The sequence below is a fragment of the Tetrao urogallus genome (genome assembly GCF_951394365.1).
Source record: "Tetrao urogallus genome assembly, chromosome: 4".
NCBI classification, from domain to species: Eukaryota; Metazoa; Chordata; class Aves; order Galliformes; family Phasianidae; genus Tetrao; species Tetrao urogallus.
Window position 1 is genome coordinate 42,943,403 of NC_136817.1, and position 25,164 is coordinate 42,968,566.

General features: G+C 35.2%; 1 protein-coding gene across 2 annotated transcripts in view; it reads right to left on the bottom strand.

Annotated features, from left to right (window-relative positions):
- The window catches only part of PCM1 (pericentriolar material 1), a gene marked incomplete at both ends in the record, with an annotated part of 33,516 nt that extends 9,188 nt beyond the window's left edge, over positions 1-24,328 (bottom strand). Inside the window, 25 exons of one of the 2 annotated variants that reach the window (XM_079534604.1) lie at positions 224-361; positions 650-770; positions 1,268-1,396; positions 1,477-1,649; positions 3,618-3,776; positions 4,298-4,653; positions 5,401-5,578; positions 6,511-6,701; positions 7,652-7,797; positions 7,908-8,130; positions 8,681-8,878; positions 9,373-9,563; positions 10,149-10,280; positions 10,947-11,076; positions 11,158-11,309; positions 12,890-13,104; positions 13,316-13,473; positions 14,170-14,346; positions 14,632-14,830; positions 16,089-16,305; positions 16,594-16,703; positions 17,935-18,112; positions 22,137-22,310; positions 23,446-23,691; positions 24,233-24,328. In XM_079534604.1, coding sequence (XP_079390730.1) covers positions 224-361; positions 650-770; positions 1,268-1,396; positions 1,477-1,649; positions 3,618-3,776; positions 4,298-4,653; positions 5,401-5,578; positions 6,511-6,701; positions 7,652-7,797; positions 7,908-8,130; positions 8,681-8,878; positions 9,373-9,563; positions 10,149-10,280; positions 10,947-11,076; positions 11,158-11,309; positions 12,890-13,104; positions 13,316-13,473; positions 14,170-14,346; positions 14,632-14,830; positions 16,089-16,305; positions 16,594-16,703; positions 17,935-18,112; positions 22,137-22,310; positions 23,446-23,691; positions 24,233-24,328 — 4,387 coding nt within the window. Of the gene's footprint in view, positions 1-223; positions 362-649; positions 771-1,267; positions 1,397-1,476; positions 1,650-3,617; positions 3,777-4,297; positions 4,654-5,400; positions 5,579-6,510; positions 6,702-7,651; positions 7,798-7,907; positions 8,131-8,680; positions 8,879-9,372; positions 9,564-10,148; positions 10,281-10,946; positions 11,077-11,157; positions 11,310-12,889; positions 13,105-13,315; positions 13,474-14,169; positions 14,347-14,627; positions 14,831-16,088; positions 16,306-16,593; positions 16,704-17,934; positions 18,113-21,110; positions 21,228-21,422; positions 21,594-22,136; positions 22,410-23,445; positions 23,692-24,232 lie in introns of those variants that run through there. The other variant, XM_079534605.1, reaches the window with a different exon arrangement.
- Between the last annotated feature and the right edge of the window lie 836 nt (positions 24,329-25,164).

Here is a 25,164-nt window from a genome sequence, read left to right on the forward strand (position 1 = left end):
GTACGCATCTAAGTCATTTAACATTACTATTAAAGAAATATCAATTTCAAAGATATATATTTTCCTTTTAGAGTGAATCATATTTACTCAAGTACATTAAGAACCTACAAAACTTTGTTTTCAATATGAAGGAAGAAGAAAACAATTCAGCCAAATAAATTACTCTTGATATTTAGAATACTTATTCTCTAAAACTAAGTAAAATATGTATATATGTGCATACCTTCTAATTTAGCAGCAGTAGCACCCTGAAAATTACTAGAGCAGCCCTCAGAGCCAAGGGTACTTTCAGCTTCAATTTTCATACGCTCATATTCCCTCATCCTAGCCAAAGCTTGATCTAAGTGAATCACTGTGTTGCCTATATTTAGAATAAAAACATCTTTTAATCTAAATAAAAAGTTTTCAAAGGATAGACAAGAATACAACAATAAAAATGTAATGCTGTAGGTTTCGAAATTTACACAACTGCAGTTGCTATTATGTTCTTTTACACAAACTTTCATCAAGTGTCTAATTGCTCAAAGTGCTGTATTAAAACCTGTGGTTACATATTAGATCATGAAAGTAACTCGAGTAGATGAATGTAGTCATTTCTGGAGAGCAGGTGAAGGAATAATACTTGTGATGTAAATCACACAATTCTTACCAAGGTCATCAGTGGCAAAGGGTTCAAAATGTGAAGATGTAGACATAGTACTCCCATTGTCTGCATCATTTTGTTCACAGTCCTGACATGCTTCTGTAGGGAAGTTCTTGTCAAATGTTTCCTAAAAAACATTCATCAGCTGAGTACAAAGCAGGGATGCACCATACTCTCAAAGATGTGAGAATGAGCCATCAACTTTTTTTAGCCACATGCTGTGATATTAAGGGCTTGTCACCAGGCTGTCATATCCTGAAAACAGGCAATTCTAGCATATTTTTTTCAAATACTTTAACTGTGTAAGCAAATACGAAACTAGGTGGAGGTCTTGTTAGCTTTTTAAATATGAATAAATAAATAAATTCATTGGGAACCTTGTAACTGACCTTATTCACAGATATTGGCTATTTTTGAAAATCAATTTCCAATTTATACTGTCCATATTGTTTTCCATGTTACGTTCCTCCCTTACACATCAGTGATTTTTAGTGTAAAGAATTCTACCACACAAAAAGCTTTTACGAATTTTAGACAATTACGGTCATCACTATGAATATTTTGGTACATAAATTGAAAACAGGAAAAGCTGACAGTGAACTAGCTTCTGAAATGAAAGCTTACATCATCTGTAGAAGCAAGACTTTCACTGGGAGTGAGTTCAGAGTTTGATGCTATCCATGTTGCAGTATTTAGAGATTTTATGCATTTCCCCTTCTCGTTGTTCTCAGATAAATGTCTGGTCACTATATCCTGAAAAAAATAACTGTACTGTAAAAAGAACATCAACGATTTCTTCAATTGATACACAAGACTCTAAAGTTTGTGCGTACCTGTAAAGCATATAGGGCCCTCTGTCTTAGGTAATCTGTGTTTAACAGCTGTAGCTCATGGAAAAGTTCAATAAGAAAGTGGGGCCGAGACTCATTTTGAGAAATAAGAGTTGCGACTTCAGAATAAATTGTGTCCCGCAAAGCTTCAAACATAGAAAGATCACTACCAGTTTCTGCAAGGAATAATAATTAAAAAAAAAAAAATCATCAAAAGATCATTTCATGACACTAATCCAGTTGAAAAAAATCTGCTTGTTAATAGAAGAGAATTAGATCTCCATTACACAGATACTTTCCTAAAGCTTACTCATCTCCTAAAGGCAATAAGGACTTGAACATAACAAAGTAATTCTGAAATCCTGTAAGTATGGAACATACAGTATTTGTGTCGATCACACTTTGTTCTTACAGTTCCAAACAGTATCTTAAGGAAGAATTCTTTATTGAATAGAATATTGCACACACCACAACGTTGCTTTCAGTTCTGAAAGGCATTCAGTGCTGAACACAGACTTTTAAAGCATTTCAATTAAAAAATCCAAAGGTCTCAACCTTCCCACATCTCCCACACATAAATCTTATATTTCCATGCCTTTCTGATATTTAATAAAGCCTCTTACCTCTAAGCACCATTACAAGTTTGCAAGAACATAATGTTCTAGTAAGCTCTAAATGCTAGTAAGTCACAAATTCCTTTAAGAATTGAAAGTATCATCCTTATATATACATATATATACATACATATATATATATATATTAAAAACTCTTCTGTTAATACAAACATACTTTGGCACGTGTTGAATGGAAAAACAAAGTTAAAGTTTGAAAAACTCAGAGTTTAACAGATGCACGTTTGTTAATATTCAAGTTAATTAAATTATAAGCAGTGCAGAAAATTTTACTGTAAAATTTGATTCTCTGCCAATAGTATACCAGCTTTAGCCACAGAGGCAAGCTTTTTCAGTCTGTTATAAAACACTGAAGATTGCTTCCCTTGCCCATTACTAAATTATAACAGCAGATTTTCCACACAAAAAATGCCTACATCACTTTTTTGTCATAGACCCTATTTTCCACGCCTAATTTTGACTGACTGCGAACACGCAGACATGTTATCCACAACTATAATTCGAGGCAGTTTGTGTTGTTGCATTCCATGCTTATTACATGGAATTGCCTCTTACCTCATTTATAGAGAAGCTGTTGCAATTGTGCTAGTTTTGAACATCTGCTAAACAGTCTGAGCAACAGGACCAAAGCTAAGGGGAGCAGGAGGCAGCGGGGGAGAATAACAGGACATCGTTGAAGCTAAGCAATGAATGCATTACCTGGTGCTTCAATGCATGCATTTCTGTTAGACTGCTGCAGAATTCTCCTAGCATGTGCTGTAGGAAAGTGGGGATAGACAGTGATAAACACAAAAACGCGCACCAGAAATTAAGACAGGGTCTATACAAAACAGCAGGAGGAAGACTGCTTAATCATCCAAACCACATCGCTGCTTATTGTGAAAACTTAACCGGCAAAGTTTATATAATAAACACTAATAAACAGCTCTCAGCGTGGACTCAATTACATTGACAAAGCTGTACATCATGCTACTATGACTAAAACATCTGCATGATTCAAACAAGATACTGGCAGAATCTAAAAAGACACAGAAGAGTATTTTTATGACACAGATGCGAGAAAAGCAGTGCAGATGGCAAAAATGTAAGGGTTTACATGATATGATTTAATTTGAATGATACTTGATCAAGCTTCTTTAAGCACAAAGAAAACAAGCATGCAGTACCAGATGTCATTAGAATGGTGAACAGTTTCATCTGCTGTTCATAGAAATGCCAACAAATAAGATTTTTGATCAACTAGGATTTTGTCTGTCTCAAGTTAAAGCTTGTTTCTGAATATTTTAATCAAGTACCCAATCTACAGTAAACACACAACATCAGTCAGTACCCAAACATTACATGCATTTACATTTACTGAAATCTTAGAAATTAAAAAGCAAAATCCACATAAGCTGAAGTGCATCACTGCTGTCTTGTTATAATACACTGCTTTTAAGCAATAAAGTTGTAACTAATTATAGTTACACAAAGTTTACACAATAACAATTACTAAAATTCAGAAAAGAATACCTGAAGACATTTCAGTAGATCTACTGTATTTAATTATTTTTTCCAGTTGTTCCCGGTTCTTCTTGCTGAACACCTTTGCATGAACAACCTCCTCAGAGTGTTTACTTTTAGTGCTTTTGTAGGGTTCACACACACTAGAAGCACTCGCACTGTCATAACCTTATGGGAAGAAGTGGAAAGGGAAATCACAAAGAGTTTTCTTACTTCCATACAAAGGTTCAAGGGCAATTTCAAAATGAAAAAAACAACTATCTTTCAGATTTTCCTTTGTTTGCTGAGGTGATACAGCAGCACTAAATTCTCAGTGATTGCAGCAGTAGTATGCATGCTAGCAGTGTCCATCTCATTCTAAACTGATTCTGTATTTTACTGAAATACCTTCCTCAGTAAGTCATTCAGTCAGAACATGAAGACTTAATGAAGAGGAAGGCACCTCATCTCTTATTGCATCTGTACCCACTTATGCACTCAAACCAGGACTCCTAATAATTTACGGCTTTATTTGCTGAAATACTCAAAAACGTTAGTGTAATTGTGTCACAAAAATGAATTCATATTTCAGTAAGATGTATTTCAAGAACTCACTATAAATACCACTTACGGATAGTAAATTCTCTGGAATGCAGAGACTATAATCCATACTCAGTTTGCCACAGCATATAAGATTATTTGCAACCTACCAGTATTCTTAATTCTGCCTTTTAGCTGAGAAGAATTCTTCCTCTTATTCTTCGATTTGGGTGTTTTATCTCTTGATGCCAAGCTTGCCTGAGCTGAAGCTTTCCTAGATTTAAATGTCTTTGTCACAGTAGTTGGGTCAACTGGATCAGGCATACTACTAAAACTCTCCAAGGACTCTTCATCAAAGTTTCTTCTCCTGCTCGTATCAGAGTGATTTTTATGACCCGAAGCAGTGCTCTGTACTGAAACTGGAAAGCCTGCTTTCAGTTGAGATTGATCATCTTTTTTCACTTCCTGGCTATCATTAAGCCAAGTTGATCTTTTTTCCATTTCATCTTCAGGTTGCCTATGACTCCTTCCATCAAAAGGAAAAAATAACATATCACAACCTGCCTTCTCAGACAGAAGCAGCATGTATTACCAGACAAACAAAGAGTTTCATCTGTAGCTTAAGATATCTGCCCTAGTTACTCAGTCATCAGCTGAACACTGACATTTAAAAAACATGTAGCAAGTTCCTTTCTTGGAATGGAAAAATGAAGACATCTGAAGAAATTCACATTTCTGACTGACTGCAACCTGAATATGGTTATGTACCTTGAATTACACTCAAGAGTATTTTAAGACAAAACACTCTTTAAACAATATTCATTACTACCTACAGTAGCATTAAAAAAATAAAATCACTTTGAAGCTATTTCTATCTTCTTGTTATCTTGATTGCTCAAGTTCAAAACAGAAACCTCCCTCCACAGACAAAAATGTATCACAGAATACTACAACACTAAAATTGAAGGTTGGAATATTCCTGAAACAATACATGACTTAATACACAGAAAAACAGAACACAAATGAAAAGGAAAAAAAAAAAAAAAACAAAAAAAAAAACATATTATCATAGAATCATAGAATCACCAAGGTTGGAAAAGACCTAAGAGAACATCCAGTCCAACCGTTCAATATTGAAACTTAAAAATTAAAGCTCATCTTGTAAGTTAACTTACTTTACACATAAGTTCCCAAAAAGAACCCTAGTCCTGTGGGGCTAAAGCAAGGTGTAACAATAGTGGTTACAGGAGAGTTGCACTGTGACAAAACATACCTTTGGTTTTCTGCTCCATTAGAGGAACTGCTTTCAAAAGGTTTGGGGAATGCCATATATTCAGTTTTTCCAGAAGTATTATGATCTAGAGGATGTTGCTGCTGCTCACTGCTTTGTGGAAAACCACTGCGTGCAAAATCTCCAAAGCCAGAAGGAAACACTGGATTGTAGTTTATACCTACAAAATAAACAAGAATGACATAAGTTACTACATCATTTATCCACACACTGTATGTCAAGTCTGAGACATTGAGTGGCACCTTGTAATGCTGAAACAAAAAAAATGTGGTAGGGAAATAAGAAAAAACTACTCTTGCCCTGAAAAGGTTGCAATTATGAGAAATTTATCTTCAATGCAGGTTTCAAATGTGATTGGAAACTGCACATACCACTACAACTCCACCAGTGTACAGATGAAGACATTTCAAGAATACTCACTCCTACAAGTGAGGTAAAAATTGTAAGTTCCTAGAAAGAAAATAAAAAACGCAGAGTTCTGTGTGTGAAGACTACCAGCTCTTCAGTGATCAAGTTCACAGGAAAATTCCAACAGTGCAAGTATTCACATGGTCAAAGAACATATAACGCTTACTTTAACTTCAGAATCTTCATCGAAGTAACAAATTGAGCATAATTACTCTTCTGTGTAGATTCTGTGTAATTTAAATAATAATTGAGAGGCATAGCTGGTAGCTTTCAGATTATGCTGATTTTCTAAATAGGCTAAAATATTACTGTTTAAGACAATTCAGGAATCGCTTTTTTTTTTTTTTTTTAAAGACACAGTAGAATACATTATTTGCCCTTTTTCAAGTTAAACAGTAAAAGAGTTGGTAATGAGATTAGGAACACTGTATCCAAATCAGTAGTTACTCAATAATTCCGATACAAACAAAAATTGGTAACACATTGCTATTTGCCATATTTCAAAATAAGCACTTTAAGTCCTAACCAAAAGAGATACAAACTTCTTTTCACATAAATACTGTAACTTCAAGTACTTCAATTTCAATCTGAAGGACAAGACAGAGTTCCATTAAATTAACACTGAACGAGAGGGCAGACATTAAAAAAAAACATATTACTTTTCACACTTGCAGTAATACTCACCTGGAGCAAATGAAGAAATATTAGTAAATCCCGGTATATTAAACAGGTTCACAGGCTGTGGAGGAAAGCTGAATGGACAGAAAACAGGAGATGGAGGTGATGGTGCACTACTGCCTCTCTCTTTTCTTGATGGCTTCTCTTGACACTGTTGTTCTTGCTGGTGCATTAGATCATTTAGCATTTGTTTCAATCTTGAAAACAAGGAGGAAAAAGAGTGCCTCAAAATTTAAACACCACAAGAGAAAATAACTTGATAGAAATCCAATAACCAGCAGGATTGGTAGCAGTAGACAACACCATGCAAAAAAAAAAAAAAAAATCACAATTTCACTAATAGAGCTTAACTTAATACTTAACTTAATACACTAAGTCGTAACATAAACAATTCTTAAACTGAAATTCCTTGACTCAACAGCAATTCTGGTACTAGCCAGCATAGCCACTAAGTGTGCCCTTGATGCTCGGGCTGACAAAAAATTGTAAATCTATTATACTCACTGATTTGAGATTTGTATTTCACCTATCCATGTATCCATTTACACACACAAACTATGTTTTCAGTACATACGTAAAGAAATTCATTTGGCCAGACAAAAAGTAGCTCTTATTTAATTCTAAGCAACAGACACACACAATTTAAAATCAACAGATCTGTCATTGTGGTCACATTCACAGAAATTAAACATGCTGGTGAGAATGATTAAAAAAAAAAATCACTCAGCAAGAAGTAAGCAGCTTGGAAACAAAATTACATGGAAACAACAGAACAAGCAAAGTATTTGCAGCAACTGCCATCTAAATTACTTTAAAACATTATGCAAAAAGGGCTGGTAGCTACATATCACTTATCAAGCACAAAACAGAGATGAAGATTTTGAAATTTCATACCATGAAATGAAACTGCTACTGTTTTTATTTTTTTTTACTTCAAAAAGATTGTTTTTTCAGAAGATGTAAGGAGTACATTCAAACGTAGCATTACTATGTACACATCATGACTGAAAAATCTAAGCAAGGACAAAGCTTTTCCAACATCTTTCCATGACACAGTTAGAATCCAGAATCTATCCAGGTCATCTGCCAAAAACCAAAGGCATATACTGAAGCATTTCAAATTATACAGCTAAATCCTAATACAAACCTTTGGACATTATTCTGCTGCCAAGACAGTTGAGTATAACATTGGTTTAACTGATGCATAATAAGATGTACTTGTGAAGATGCAACATTACTGGGCATCATACTGTATGGGCCTGCAAGCAAAGTCTGTAGAAAACAGGACAGGGTCTGTGGAAAGAAAACAACAGAGACCAAATTACCAAAATTAGAAATTATCACTAGAAAAATTTAGGAAAACACTGAACTAGAACACCAAGTTAACTGCTCTTCATGCCTACCTGCTGATCTTGCATTAAAGTCTGGCAAATGCTAACACTAAATTCAAGTTGTTTCTTCAACTGATTGATCTGTTCTTGCCATTGTTCTTTTTCCTCCACATAAGAAAGCTCTGATATCCACCGAAAGTTTTCCTGGCGTCTCATACTGACGTTTTGCTGCTGCCTAGTTTTAGACATTGGTCGATAATTCCCATCTGCTGAAAGAGGACGGCAATTTTTCCACCTAAGGCAGGGAAGAAGCAGAAAGTAAGAATGAGAACAAAAGCTGACATTTCAGACCTTCCTATTAGGGCTGCTTCAATCATCAAATTTTCAGTTGTATGTAGAACAATCAACATAATGCAGTAAGCAGCAGCACAGATTCCAAACAGAATGTCCCATGCATTAGCACTGATTAAGATCGTTTTTCAGTAATAAAAACCAGAGGAAAGTAATTATAATTTTCTGAATCATTGATTTTGAAGAGACACCAAAAATTCACATAAGTCATCTGCTATGCTGACTGAAACACAACATGAGGAGCTGTAACACAACACAACAAGGTAACTGAATGGCAGGCAATATTTAACACAGGAATACAGAATAATCAAAATTTGTCATACACATTGTAGCTACAGAGGCTAAGATAAGGAAATGCCACTGCATACATCTCACTAGCACACAAAGAAATTTCACTTTGATCTAGTAGGGTGCTTTGCATTTAGTGCAACGGTCTTTCTACCCCTTCCAAAAACACCCTCACAAGCATTAAATTAACAAGTAATGCCACTTACCTGTCCTTATTTCCTTTAAGATAATACACACTTTCTGGTATTTGGTTATTGGGATAAACGGAGTAGCTGTCATTCATACTTGGCGCGTCTTCCTCCTCTTCTGCCTGGTCAAGTCCATCAGAGAGATAACCATCTTCATCTCCTTCCTCTTCATCTAGTGCACACTGGGTAGAACCTCCCCAGGTAGCCATTGTCCTACTGAACATGGAAAATGAGACATGTTTGGGAAAGAAGTTGTTTTGTTTTAATAGTTTGCTATAAACTTAACAATCTCTTGACAATTACAAGTCCACCAATTAACCAAGATGCACCAAAATTCATTTATCTAACAGAAATAAAACTAGTATTCTTCTGATATCAGAACAATTGAGTAAAATATCGTGCTGTTTTGGAAAATTACTCTCTCTACAAATGTTGTAAAGATGAGGAAACAATACTCCATGCATTTGGCATTTTCCAGGAATTCCTCTCTCTTCTTTAGTGAGGAGAAGAAATACACTGGGGGGGAAAAAAAACATCCTAAGAACTGGGATGTGACCAACTTGACTTTAGAAGTCAAGAAATCCATCTAATGTTGTTATACCATCACCCAACAATTCTCAGATAAAAATGAGAAGTAACTCAAGACCAAAACGTCACGAAATAACAGAATCACCCACTGACTGACAGCAAAGAGAAACTCATGTTCTTACTTCTCTGTCCTACTCTGCTGGGGAGTATGCTGAACTTCTGACCCCTCACTTTTAACTGATGCAGCAACAGTAGATATTGTTTCTGCCAGTTCTCTCCTCCTCTGATGTTCAGCCATTAAAGCTTCGAGTTGCTTTCTTCTCCGTCGCAATTCTTCTCTTAGAATTTCATGTCTTCTCATCTCAGACCATAACTGTTTCCAATAAGATTGAAAGCATCAGAGTATAAACAAACAAAAAAACCTCAAGTAAAACCTTACAATTTCACTCTTTGGTACTATACTGACATTTTTGTCCAGGCACTGGTATCAATCACACTACAAAAACGCACCCAAGTAGGAGCCATCTTAGGAGCCATTTTAGAATGTAAAAAGGTAATTAAACAAATGAGGATAGTTACTTTTTTTTAAATAAGACAAATAGTGCAGGCTTCACAGAACACTTTCTAATCCCACAACTCATTTCAAAGGTTGGTCAAGAAACAAAAAAATGTTTTTATCTAATATATTATATAATGCTGTAAATGCACATTATTGACCTCTTACACTTACATCATAGAGAAAAAAAAAATATTGCAGAAGCATGAAGTACAGCACTATCAATATTTACTTCTTTCCAGAAATGAAGTAAATCAATTATGTACATTTCATTATCATGGCTACTATATTACACTCTCTTCATATAAAGTACTTAAAATAATATGTCCAAGTTTCCTTTTTTTTTTTTTTTTTTTCTTCCCCCTTTCCACATAAAGTACCAGAATATCAAGTATGAAATACCTCATTGCCTACTGGTACAGATTCACCAAATTCAAGTAAAGGCTTGCCAGCTGTGTTACACTCATTCATGACTGGATTTGAGGCTGCTGGTGGAGTCTGTCTATTTGCTGGACTGTTACCCAGGCCAGCAGACTGAAAGAAAAGGCAGAATGACAAAACAGCTTAACCTTCTAAAATTTACAATTCAGGCTTCTTCAGATAGCAGAATTATTTAGTAATTTTAGAATCCATTAAGTACTTACTTCAGAGATTAGTCAGAAACAAACAAAATTTGTTTTTAATCTAATGTATTATTGTAAAATGCTGTAGATACACGATGTTGACCATTTACTGCTCATTTCATATGAAATCATCTTTAAGGAGTATGAAAAAAGTACAGTACTGCAGTTCAGTTTGAATACAACAAAGTGTTGATCATGTTTATGAGACACAGTATTGTTTGACAGCAGCAGAACAGGCAAATGACTAATAAGAATAAAGATGCAGTGACTAGCAGATACCATAGACAGACAAATTCCAAACTAAAAATAATATAGAAGGTCCTCCATTTTGGAGACTTTAACACTGCAATTTTTGAGGACAAAGAACAGTGAAATTAGAGTTTGATATAACAATCACTGAGCAAGAACTTCAATGGAACTAGATAGCCAGAGCTCTTTTCTAGCTTGGGAAATCCAAATTCTTAATGTAGAACACAATTAGTAACAAGTTTTTTAAAGCAAGATTTTTTTACTTGGGAAAAATGGTGTGAAAATAATGTTTCACTCTTCAACAGCCTAAGAAAGAAAGTCTACCTACCTGAAGATCAGGACAAGCTTTCTGTAACACTTCAATTTTCTCTTGAATTTCCATTAGTTTTCTTCTTTCTTCTTGTAGCTGCTTAAGTTCCTGCTGCTGCTGCTGAAGTTTAGCTTCATAAAACTTCTCTCTGCATGGATACGTTACCCACATATTACTTGGCAAGAAGTCATCTAAAGAAAGATTCTATGGTCCTCAGACAAAGACATACCTTGCTTTTTCATTCAGTCCTACATCTTTTTGCAACTTATTGGTACTAACTCGAACATTGTTTGGTTGTTGCTTTCTCTCTTCCATCTCACCCAAAAAGTCACCCATGTTAGATGCATTTGCAGTGAGTACTTGAGGTTCTGGATCATCATCCTGAAAGGAAGACAAGAAAGCAATCAGACTATTTTCAAACTGATGAACTGAATATAAGAAGTTCATTTTATCAAAGCAATTCTTTTTCCCCTAACTAAGTAGTCTGAACATCCTGCCGTTCAAACTAAAGAGGTCATTATCTTCATGTTACCCCAACTTACAGCTAATTTAAATTATCTTAACAAGATAATTCAAAGTTACAAAACTCAAACTGGTGAAACTACTGACATAAACACAAAATAATGTGTGCCTCTTTCTGGGAGCCTGAACCACTTGAATTGTACTTTACACCAATGACTGAGAAGATAGAAATACATGAGCACATCAAGAAAAAATAGTGGAAGGAGAATAGAAGACAACTGAGGTGAAGACTATTAATTATTGTAATAATAATAATTACATGAAGTATCATTAGCTTAAAATAAAACAAACTACTCTGAAAAGTGATTTTTTTCAAATATTTTAGAAACAATTTTCTGCAAGGTTTCCTATTCCATTTTTTTGTTGTTACAGCTTTTTCATTTCAAGTTCTCAATTAAATCTCAAAATTCTTGTAGCCACAGCATTCTTCTTTCAACACAACCTTTCTGAATATAGAACCTGCTGAAAAGATCATCACTGGCAAAGCACAACGTAGCCATCCAGATCTACAACACTGTTACTAAGCACAAAGGTTCAAACCTTTCAAATATGAAGACTGAACGTATGTTTCTGTGTTTTCTTTTTAAGATGCTGTATTCTCTTTAATTCTGACTTATAACACTATACAGATAAAAATCTTTGTAGTGGTCATAAAAAACAAGCCCAATCCAGATGCGGGGAATTTTGACAGCAATGTAGTCTCAAAATAGCTATACATCATCTATATTGCTACTATTATTAAAAAAAAAAAAAAAAAAAAAAAAAAAACATGTACTAAAATTGATTTTACAGCTCTGACAAAAAACCTTTACGGTCTGTCATACTTACATACACTCAGTATGCAGATATGAAATTTAAATCTTTAAATCTAAGTTTTCCACACAGACATAAGATTCAAGAAAAGCTCTTTTTAACAAAAATAATGAATATAAAAAAGACATTCAAATTAAAAACACTTTCAAATTTATAGCTGGCTCTCAAAATCCTTAATAAACAACAAGTTTCCCAAACATCTCAGTTCCAATATACTGCAACAATTCAAATAGATCTGAAGATTTTAATCAAATCCAATATAACACTGCAAAACCTAAGATTCCAAAACTAAAACAAACATCCATCATAAGTTTAAAACCATAGATCAAAATAATTTAAAGAATACTAGACTTCCTGTTTTGTTTTGTTTTTGTTGGTTTTTTGTTGTTCATAAAAGCCAGTGCCAAGATAAAGTGTTACAGTCATTCTTGTCTTAGATCAGCATCCCAAGAAAATTCCAGATTTGAACTCAGTGTCACCTTCAACTTCAGACAAATCAACCATTGTCTCCTTTTTCCCAGTCTATTCTATACTGTAGACTAGCAGAATTTTTCCCCACTAAAAGTTCCACATTACATGAAATAATGAGTTACATTTTCATGCATGGATTTATAGTCATAGAATACCTGCACCATAGCAGCAAGGTTTTGCAACTGTCGAAGTTTCTGCTTTGCAGCCATAAGCCTATTAATCTTCTGCTCAAACTCAGCATCTCCTGCAACATCACCCAGGCTGCTTCTGTGACTAGATATGGAATCTTCACTAGCTCTATCTTCTTCCACTTCATCATCGTCACCTTGGGGTAGGTCAGTATCTTTGTCATCCTCCCTATTATGACAGTCTGGAGATGTGGAGAGGGAAGAGGGGAGTAAACAAAACAGTACAAATTACATTACTGAAATGCCTACTTTTATTTAATTACTACACTTCAGAAAAATACCAGCCTACTGTTAATACTCAAACACTTCGAACAAAGTTCTCCCAAATGTTGCATGGCTATCAGAATCACAGATGCACTAAGACCTAAATTATTAGAAGATTTTAGAACATACCTAGAGTAGAAGATATTTTTAGAGTCCTTATATTAGCAGCAGATCGATTATTTATTTCACAGTCTGTATTAAGATGTCTTCCATCTCTGTTATTAGTTCCACACTGTACATTTGAGTTGCTATTTATTTCACTCCAACTACTGATTCCTTGAGGGTTTCTAGGGTGAAATGCATTACTCATGTTAGCTTCTTAAGAATTGGTCTTGATGGAATACTACTTCAGCCATTTTACTGACTCACTTTTATGAATGTCTTTATTTTCTTAATCCTTTGGAATTAAAAAAAGAAAAAATCTCCTAAAATTCACTTGCAAAATTCGCCCAGACATTGAGAATTCTCAATATCCATCTCTCATACAGACATGTTTCCCCTCAAAAAATAGATAAATATATGAAAATCAGAAGCAGCTACAAATTATTTCCCTACTCAAACTGCAGCAGTATCAGTCTACAAGAGGATTTCAAGGTGTACGTTTCTATAAATAGCTTTGTATGATTCATCACCAGGTTAGTATTGATTTCTGCAGAGATGCACACAACTATCCTATTACTATAGCTCAAAATGACTCTATACACTGAAGGTTGCTTCTGCTTGAACTTCCTAGCTCTGGGACTGTTCATCTTCCAGAGGAATTTCACACACATTTCAGTACTTGAGCCTACAGATCAGCATTTGCAATAGAATAGGATTATTACTAATCTGTGTAAGTTACATAAAAATAACCCTTACAATAACTTTTCCAAAAATTTCATGTGAAAAATTGATTACTTCTTGTTCAATGAAATCTTGCATTGCTTCAGGAAACCTATGACAACTTAGCTACAAAGACTGAGGATGACAAAATATATAATAACCTAATATTTGTAACAGGCTGTGGATCCCCATGTTCAGAATCACTTCCTGAGTCCTCTGTTTCTTCCTCTTCCTTAGTGTTTTCATTCACAGCATCTGTCATCATATCAGATGTTTGCTCATAGTAGTGAACTAGCTCACGTAACTCATTCAGTCTCTTACGAACCTCATTTAGCTTCCTGAGGGGAAAAGAAAGAAGACAGAACACAGGGCAGTATTAATTAAATCTATGGAAATTGAAAAAATAGATAGGTACATTTATAGTTCTTAACATTTACTGTAATTTTTCTACTGTAATAAACTTCTGCTTGAAGCTAAGGAGCATTTTACTGTCTCAGACCATTTACTAAGTAGCCTGTTAAGTAAATTAAAACACAAAACAGTTTAATACAGAATTTACTAAAACACACCTAAAACTCAATGCTAAAAAACCACTAAAGCAAATAAATAAATATTTTTTTTACTGAAGCTTTTCTGTTGGATTTAGATTGTCATCCTCTTCACTCTCATTCTGAGAAGCCAGGGAATCAGGAGGATAGGGAGCAGATGCCAGACTATTTGATTCACCATTGATAACAGTTACTATGCCCACAGGAGCGGAAGCAGCTGAAGTTGTACTTCTTTGGTCAATACTCCTCTGAGGAGAACTTGAAGCTGGAAAAACTATAAAGAAGAAACATACCTCTTGAAAACAGCATTCAAAAAGGAACCTACCTAACCAAATTACATTAAAAGGTAATTACAGAAAATATTAACAGCATTCAAAACAGCAGTTAGCACCTTCTTTTCTTCGAGGAACAACTTCTGCATTAAGTTTCATGACAGGCAATGCTAACCAAAAAAGTATTGTTTATGGAAGCTGCCTAAAGTCAGTTCTTTTTAGCTTTATCAAACGTTAAGTGGAAATTTTCAAGCTGTCAATGTGCCCAAAGAGTTCTTTTAAGGACTAACTTATGGTTGAATTGCTTTTGATGAAATTTAATGTTTAAACATTTAAAATGATGAAGAGTTCTAGTAACTTTCTTTCCTCAACTGGAAAGCTCTTACAGCCACATGCTTCAGAACACAGCCTTGAGATATGCTTACTTTATCCAGCTATATAAAAATCATAACCAAATGCACTCAAACAGTGCACGTTAAGTACAGGTAAGAAGAATGGCTTTTAGAAACGTAAGCATCAAACCAGTCTACTCTTCTACAGGAGCAAGCTGGAAAGATTCGTGTCTTAATCAGAGTACCCTATAATTGCCTTTCACCAGTTTCCAGCCATAGAACAAAGCTTCACCAGGGCATGCAATGTCCTGCATGTCTATGCAAGTCTAGAAACAGAAACATATAGCAAACAGTAGGCCCACATGGGAGACTTCAAAAATAGAAAAATCATCTGAGGACAGGCCAAAACACCCAGTCCATTCAGACAGCTGACTTCCTCTGGCATGACCTGACATTCAAGTACATTCCACTAGTGGATAAGAAAGTTCTTGGACAGCGGAAAAAAAATAAAAATCAAACCCCACCATGCAGTAGCATTATTAACAACAGAAGCACACAGTACATAAATACAGAAGTAATGTGATAATATACAGATCATTCTCATTCTGATTTGTGCAGTGTATTATATGAAGTGTCACTGATAAGCCTTGGAAAAAAAACAACTTAGTTATCACAACCTCACAAATCAACAGCAATGATATTACAATGTATAAGTGCTATCTATTTTGCTTGTCAAGCTCTCCAGCAAGTATGAAATATTTACTGCACTAAAAACCAGGTATGCAATACTGCGCGCCCCATCACAGCTTCATCACCTACCACAGCGATCATTCATTAGCCAACTGCAGGGCCACCTTAAAAACATACACGCTGTGTGTTTTTAAACCTGCACTCTTGAAAATGGATAATTCTGTTTAAATAAACTTACAGGAGGAATTATTTAGATGTTGGTCACGAAGCGTATGCAGTTCTCCTAACAGTTTATCCATTTTTTGCTTTTTCCCCTGCAACATTCGCATCTTGTTGAAAAGCTGTGCCTTTTCATCTGACCGGTGTTCTGACACTGAAGAGTTTCGGCTTTGTGAAATCTCTCTGGTAAGTGAAAGACTTTCTGCTTGCCTTCTATTGTCTGGTACAGACTGAGTCTAAAAAGAATAACTTCATTTCATTCAAAGCACCACGGGTAAAAAGCAAAATAAATTCTAACGAACAAAAAGGCCTCTCATAGATTTGATAAGCTCAGCAGCAGAACAAAGAACTTCATCACTTAGCTAATAGATAACCCTCAGGAACACAGAGATGCTGAGCTTGCAGGTTTGGAGGAACTCCAATTACTCTACCAGCAGAGGAATAAAAAGACAAATATTTAACTGTTCAAAAGAATAAGAAAAACAGACAGTGGTAGAACTTCAGTGTGCAACACAAAGACTGACCTGAGAATCATGAAGTTGGTTATGAAAGCGCTGAATTAAGTCAATTAATTCTTCATTCAATTCTGATGTAAGGCTTACTCCAGAAACACTACCTGTTGTCTCTGTTACAACTGGGCATGAAGAAAAAAGCAGGAAAAATGTAAATACTTGTTCACAGAAACAAAATAAAGACCATTTGATGAAAACGCTTTGTTCTGTGAGCATACAGAACTTAAAGGGTTTGTATTTTTTGTAAAATTTAAATATCAATGCTTCTATTTCTACAAATTCAGAACTTAAAATATAAAAAAAACAAAGCAAATGTTATAAGAACTAGTTTTCCAGCCTGCCCCCTAGTTAAGCTTTATGACAACTTTTATGAGGAAGAGGCACACAACTCTAGCAGCCTAACTACAAAGTTGCTCCATGCAAAGACATAATTTCTTAGGACCACACACAACTCTGATTACCTAATTCCCAAAGAAAATACAACAGCATTTGTGGAGGAGTGGAAGAAACGATGTTACATGCAGAACTCTAACACTGAAGTTGAAAGAACTAGACTGCAACAAACAGGTCTAAGACAACTCATATGTCAACAGCACACCAAGTCAAGTGCAATTCTTTGCTCTTCGAAGACAGAACTTTTGAGAAACTCTGCTGGCAACCTTTAGGCATATCACAGAGAAGCCTCTGTCCAAAAGACAGGTTTTAAAAAGCTGGGAGTATATGAAGACCTATTAGAAGAACGCTTTTAAATTGAAGGTCATGTAATAATGGTGGTGCTCTATTGTCAAAAGCATCCACAATTTTAGAGATCTATTTTCATATTTGCTTGTGTAATTGCTACAGTAACTTCCTCCTTTTCCTGAGTAACCCATTAATCTATCAGTGGCTATTAAATGGTCAAGAAGCCACCCATTAAAAAACAACAACAAACAAACCAGAGCAACACAACCAACCAAACAACAACAAGAGAGCAAATAAAAGCTTCAAACTACTAATTGCCTATGCCCAGAAGGTTGCCGCAAGGGAGACAACATCCTCCATATGCTCCAGTTTCCTACAAATGCCTTAATACATTAACAGAGACAAGAGGCGGTCTCCTAACCTGACATGGTAGTCCAATTCTTAGGGGAAAAAAAAAATTAGGATTTTACAAGTAAACAACAGAAATCAGCTGTGTCATTTTTAACTGACTTGTCATTTTACAATATTATTTAAAAAAAAAATACATTAAATTATAGCCTTGCAGTAAGACTTCAAAGAGAATTACTAAAGAACTTTTAATATGTATTCTACAATTCCAGCATTAATCATTCAATCAGCAAGTTAAAATAACTATTAGAGATGCTTTCATACCAGACTCATCCACAACAGCAACTGCTTGCTCTGCTTTATGCTGCAAAGCAAGAAGAGCTGCCTGTCTTCCTTGAAGAGCCTTCAATTGTTCCTGCTGTTGTAGCATCCTTTTCAATAAATCGTGCTGCTTCTTCAAGTTCTCCAACTCCTCTTTAGCTTCCTGTTGAGGATCTCTGGCCTGCAAGATACAGAAGAACATTACCATAACCAGGATAATTTATCTGGAAAGTACTGCTGTTAGAGGTATCAAAACAAGCAAGAATGTAACTGAGTCAAAGTCAGGCAAGAGTTAAAGGTGAAACTGTTTCACTTTTCAGTCCTCTTCATCAAGGAGTTTTAGACATAAAGTAAGAAAAAAACCTGTATCATCAAGATACGCTTACCACTCTCAAGATTACGTTTTCTTCAGAAACAGTCAGCCATTTAATACACCCCAAAGACTAACCTAAGCATCCCTCTGTCCTTCGAAGCATAAATTCAGAGCAACACATTAATATAAGAATGCTAAAGCTAAGCAACATAAGGCACAGCATCATGGTGTTTCAAATGATACAAGACTCCAACTATTTACTAGTTTAAAATGTATTTTAAGTAGAAAGTTTTACACAGTTATTCTGTTTGAACGTATTACAGGTGTTCACTGTTGTACTCAGTATTTTTGGCATAGGCAATAAATCACTTCAGACTTAGGTAAATCAATTTCAAAACAAGAACTCCCTCTATAACATATTTCCAAGCACGTGGAAACAAATCTGAAGGAATGGAAGCGTGCTGTATGGTTAAAATACATTAGAGAAAAGTTACTTTCCGGGGCCCACGTTAATTAATAGCTGGAAATTTGTCTCAAAACCTTTTCAGGAATTAAGTGTTTTAAGGAGACATCCACTGGTAAAGGTCCTGCTTCTGTTTAAGTTGATTTATCATATTACAGAGACAAAAACACTGAAAAGATTGCCTCCTTTTGTTAAGAGTCAACATCAACACAATATTAAAAGAATCAACATCTTTTCATGCAAGGCTGATTTCCTGAAATAAAAAAAATTCTCCCAGTGTGAAACAAATCCAGCACTGAAAGTCAGGATAGAAGCATGTGTCTTATTAAATATTTCTGGGCAAAAAAAGAACACTCAGCTTCCCAGAAGATAAAGGACAATACATCCAGAATTCAACACTTCTCAAAGAAGTGTCAATACAACTGGAGCTGAACATTCTTTCTAAATTCTTATCTTACATACATATAGCAGAGAAAAGGGAAAATAAGAGTACAGAAAAATGAAATCAACACAGGAAGAAGGGGAAGAAAGGGAAAAGCGGTATGTGCCTCCAACTTTCACTCAATTGCTAACTCAAACACCAGATTTACCTGTGTTCATTAATAAACAAAAAACATTTTTCAAGCCTAATATTTCTACATTTTGTTTGATTAATATTTGATTTACATGTTTTGCTGTTCTGTTTCTAGGAAATCAGGAAGAGCCACCTAACATCACATAAAATCAGAACACCTTTCCCACAGCTGATATAGTTACGTGTTACAGGTATTATTTTCTCTGTCAGTATTAAGACTTCAGAAGAGAAAGTTGTCAAATACCTTTAAAGAAAACAGCTCCAGCTAAAGAAAATCAGTGGCAAGGCGAATGAACACAGGTAAGCAAGCCAAATAGAAACATTGACTGTAACAAATACATTTGGAGCAAGTTAACAGGGACAAAAATGAAAGAAAAATCGGCATGTTTAAATCCCGATTTAGAGACTAAAATACTATTTCTGAAGCGCAACTTTGAAGGCAATCCATGTTGTTGGCTCTAAATCCTACAAGGCCAGAGCAACTCAGACACTTTTCCGTTTCGGGTTTGCTGTAACATCAGCATCTGTAACCTGTTCTCGTGAAGCTGAATGCCCCTAGTTCGTCCTCAATGCAGGGACAAGTGCTCATACTAGAAGATTCCCCCTTTATTAAATAGTTAAGCATATTACATTTTGAACACGTGCTCTGGCTTAACATGCATTTTTAAACTGCAAACGTATCCACTTCTATCTTGTCACATATTGAAAACTACAATCAAATAAAACCTACTAAACAGGAGATAGTTCCACTCTTTCTTACAGTTTTAGCAATGAAGCTCCAGATGGAAATCAACCTTATAGAGCAGGAGCATTCATTCTGCATAAAAAGAGAAATTAACTACAAAATGAAGTATCAAATAGAAAACAAACTCCTTTTTTGTGAAGAAAAATGCAAGTTTTCATGCATCTATCTTAAAATTTGTCCCAGTCCTTTTCTACTTTTTTTTTTCCCCAAGATTTTATGAAGTTAAATGCATACACTCCATACATATAATTGCACTTCTCTTACAGTGACAGAGTTCTTCCAGAACTAAACATAACTACAAAGACTCCTTAAGATTGTATCTGCTGCTTTTGTACCAAGCACTTCACTTACCATTTGCAGAGCACTCTGAGTACTAACTAGCTACAACAGTACCAACTACTAATTCTCCTCTGAAAAGTATTGAAAGATGCAATACAGAAGTTGCTGTTAAAATGCTTTCTTATCTAGAACAAAAACTGCTTGCAATGCAAAGACTCTACAGATAGGAAAGGAGATGGTCTGTGTACTTCAGAACTAATTCAGAATATATTTTCTAAAAGGTACCCACCCCTCCAACTAAAGGAAAGAAACTTCTGAGCTAAGCCAATACCTCTACCATATTACTAAAAGGACACTTAACCAATGGCCCACTAATAGTTCATTTATAACCCTCTCATCTTACCCAACAACAACAAGGTTCCTTATCAACAGAAAAACTTAAGAGATGAAAAGATGCATAGAAAATTATTCACTCCTACACTAATGTCATGCATGCATCCTTCCGCCAAAATACATATTTAACCTTCTAATCTACTTTTAGGAAAGGTTAAAGATTATCTTAAAAAATTCATCAAGAAATACTATGTTGTTTTGACAGAATCATTGTTCCCATCTATACTGAAAAAATCCTGCACACAGGGATACCTCCTGAACAGAAGGCTAAGGGATTTATTAACTGGAACTGCATATCATGTCACCACCACAGCAACCAAAAGAAAAAAAAAAAAAAAAACATAAAACAGCAAACACTTATAAGACTTCATTTCTGGCATTTTAATTACTGAATTACTAAAAGGCAGCTTACCATGGTATCTGATGCCTCAGCTTGCACATCAGTGTTTAGCGATGTGCTCTCACCTATAGAACCAGATCCCACAGCTGAATCTATAGTCCAAACACCATCATCCTCATTTTCTCTAGCCTGAAATATTTCAGTGGCATAAACAAAAAGCTATATAAATGGAGCAGTATGAGTGAATTATGGAAGGTACTACATCTTATAAACCAGCACCCCTAGTAGCACCATCGAAACAGCAACAGTCAACTTCTTTAAAAAAATAAAAAATAAACTGAAGGTTACAGTGCAGAAACAGATATATTATGTTCTTAAACTTACAAGCATCTTTTGCAAAAATTTCAGATAGGATTTCTCCTGCTCTTTAAGGTGATCTATAAGGTGTGATAAACGCTCAACATTGGCCGATCTTTCATTTTTCTCTACAAGATCATCCCGCATGTAGCTGGCCTTAGCAATATAGTCGCGAATTTGAACTAGTCTGCTGACAATCTGTAAAGACACTGTAATTACTGAATGCATTCAGCAATAGCTGTAAGGTATTTAATGCACAAAACAAGGTGAAAGCAACAGCCAAGTAGCAATAATAAAGTAACACACTGTACTTTCAATCATACAAGCACATTTATGTAAGTGGTTAAAAGATAAAAGCCTTTAAGAACAGATAAAAGCATGCATGAAATTGTAAGGCTGAAGCACAGGGCTTCTTGTTGACATCAGCTTAAACAGAACCAAGCTGATAGTACTAACACGAAAATACTCAACTATGAGACTATTTCTTAGAACTCTATAACAGACAATCAAATACAACTTCTTTTACTTCCTTCTAATAATTAGATTTCTAAAGGACAATACATTGCTTTTGGTTCAATCTTTTCCTCAGTCTGCCTCTTAGAACTGTGGGAAGAATATTTCTAATACAAAATAAACTACAACACTCACACTAAAAATTTACAAAAACACTGAAAAATAATAGTAGAACTGACACCATTTGAAGAGCCCATATTCCACAGACATTACAGGCTATACAGGTACCTGGCTACTATCCATAGTTGGTTCTCCTCTTCCATCTTCTTGAACAGACAGCTGACCATTTTGAAAGAAATCTTTGTTTAGAGCAGCTCCAAACAGGTCTTTGCAATGCAATGGCTCCCCACTCTCCTTTTTTTGGGAACCTGACATAGGATCTTTGCTTTTGTTAGTGTTTATCTGCAGTGACAAGAAGTTGAACGGTTTTTTGCTTTCATTAAGTTGACGTTTGTTGTTAGCAGCAGTCGCCCTGCCTTGAGAATCACTTCCAATGCTTCTCTATGAACAAAGAGAACAAAGAATAATTGTGTTTATTTGCGATCTTATAGTTCCCTCATGAAGTACTGACTTGACAACAGCTAAACAGTGCCAGTAATCTTTGTCATACAGTTTTCAGAGAGCAACCCACACTCTTGGAAAACCTGAAAAGCAGAAGAGCTCTGTAATTCCACAGAGAGCTTAGTTCCTCATCCTTGCTCTGGCCTCTACCTTTGTTTTAGTGAAAAGCACCCTACTTCTTCAAGTAAATTTGAAAGAACACATACATATTTTTAAAGTAGCATAATAGCTTGTAGGATATGCTATCTCAAACTTTTCTTTAGAAACTTCTGAATAGCTACTTGATCCCGTAACATACATTTCTGGAGGAAGCTCCCCCAGGCTTTATATTCTAATGAATCACACTTCAAACATAATCATTACAACTCTAACAAGTTAATAACAAGCTTTGGCAAAGATTAACAAATTTCTATTCTGGAATTGTTAGTAATGAAACAATAAATTTGTGCTAACAAATTAACCTCTCCAACTTATTGCATTGGACAAGAGAGGGCCAAACATGTCAATATTCCTAACAAAGCAGTTAGGGCTAAAAAATTTGTGTCATACATTTCTCCACATTACAGAGGTACAACTTCTACAGCTGCTCCTCCTCTGCTTAATCTGCAGTGATAGTAGTGTTCAGAGTCGTAAACTATGCCACTTCAGAGCAAACTTTCAGAATAAAATAACAGACTTTTAAGTGACAGACAAGTATGATGAATAAAAAATACTAGTTTGAGGAGATGAAATTTGTTGATGATTGAGAGGAACAAAGTAAAGACAGCTGGGAGAGCCTAAGGCCCAGAAAAGCCAAGTTTCCAAACTTTCCTCAAGTTAAGAAACTAGAATTGCTATTTGGCTCCCACAGTGCATTTAAGCTATGCACTATGAAAGCCTACTTTATTTGTCTGACAAATTATTAAGAGATGAATGAAAAACTTCTGTAGTCACATATACACATATATGTATAGTGAAAGCTAGTGTTCACACAAACCTGATCCAGATCACTGAAGTTTATTCTTTGTTTAAGTCTTTCTAATTCAGCCTGCTCTGGAACAGACATCTGGGTCACATATCGAGCATGAGGAAAAGTGTGAGGAGTTCTAGTCTTTCGTCGTCCCATTCCAGGTGAAGATTCTGGAGATATATCATTAGTAAGCCTCGTTTCAGCTTCTCCACCAAGCTTTTTCTTGTTTTTTTCTGATGATCTGTTTGCTTTTTTCTGTTGACTTCCCCAGTCCTTAAGACAAAGGAAAGGAAAAGAAGAAAACTCACATTTACTATCCATGTAGACAAAAAAGTAAACTTTTAAATTTAGTGAAACAGAGTTTACTTCTATTTTAAAATTAAAAATCATAAATAAAAAATATTTTTTTTGCCACTCATGTGAAACTTGTCGGGCAATTTCTAACCCATACAAGCTCATAATAATTTGTGTAAAATAAAGCCAAAATTCTTCTTCGGCAAATACTCTTAGGCAGGGTAGAACTCTTAGGAATAAGAGTTCTCAGTTCTAACAATACTAGCATGCTTGTATGTCTAGCTACTTTATTTTATTCAGAACACCTCCCATAAATACATTTATGGAGTGTACAATCTCTGCATTATACCTAACAGTTGCATACATATACCTCAATTACTTTTCTAGATTTCATAGATACTTAACTGAAAAGCTGTACTGACAGTGCTCAGTTTGGCACTGTTGCCTGTCATAACAGAATCTGCTTGTTTCTTTCAATGTACCACATAAAACAACAACTGAGGGCTAAGGTGAATCATACCGTGTTGTTCAGCCGGTCATCAAGGCTCTCATTACTCCAGCTAGGCAAGTCCTGATCATTCATGCCTTCTTCAAATGGGCCGCCTCCTGTTGCCATGACAAGCACCCAAAAAAGAATCTAAAAGAAACAGCTGAAAGAAATAAGCTGCATTAAAGTCAGTTTATGTAGAGTTTTTTTGCACAGAGATTTCTGATATGACAATTACATATTCTAACAACCTAAACCCACTAATAAAAACGTAGTACAGATATTGTCATTAAACATGAAGGAAGTAGCTGGGAGGCTGCTGCAGATGTTTTTTGTTCCTTTTGCACAGACTTCATAATCTCCAGCTTTTCTTTATAACTCACTGCTCTTAGGAAGTAAATGTGTTTTTTTCTGAAGATCTTAATATCCCTCACTTCAAAAGTACCCTGTATAAGTCCTTGCAAAGATTACTTTGAGATTTATCAAGCCTGCAATTCTAGGTCCAGTGACATCTATTTAATACCAGGCCTCCAAAGTTGCTCACTTTTGTTGAACTTCGACATTTTTTTTCAATTTTAAGATGCTAACAGCAAAATACTGAAGGCAATATTTGCTGATAAAACACACAAGAAGCAGACATCAATAAAAGCATTCCTACTTTCCCTACTAAAAGTTATTTAAGCAGGGTGTGCCATACTACTTACACACCAGTTTCTAGCAAAAACAAAATAGTTTTCCTACAACTTTGATTTTCTCTTTAACAGTGTATTTCTGTGCAGCAAAAGGAATCTGTTATTTTTCAATTTTTCACATTTATTTCCAGTTTTGACGCAAATAGTGAAGTTGTTTAAGCTGGAAGACCAAAAACAAAGTATTCCTTTGTAGTGAAGAAATTTGCTTAGGCTGCTCAATAGCTGTACCCACCACCAGGAGGCAATAAGAACTTTGAACTTTAACTGCTGCTA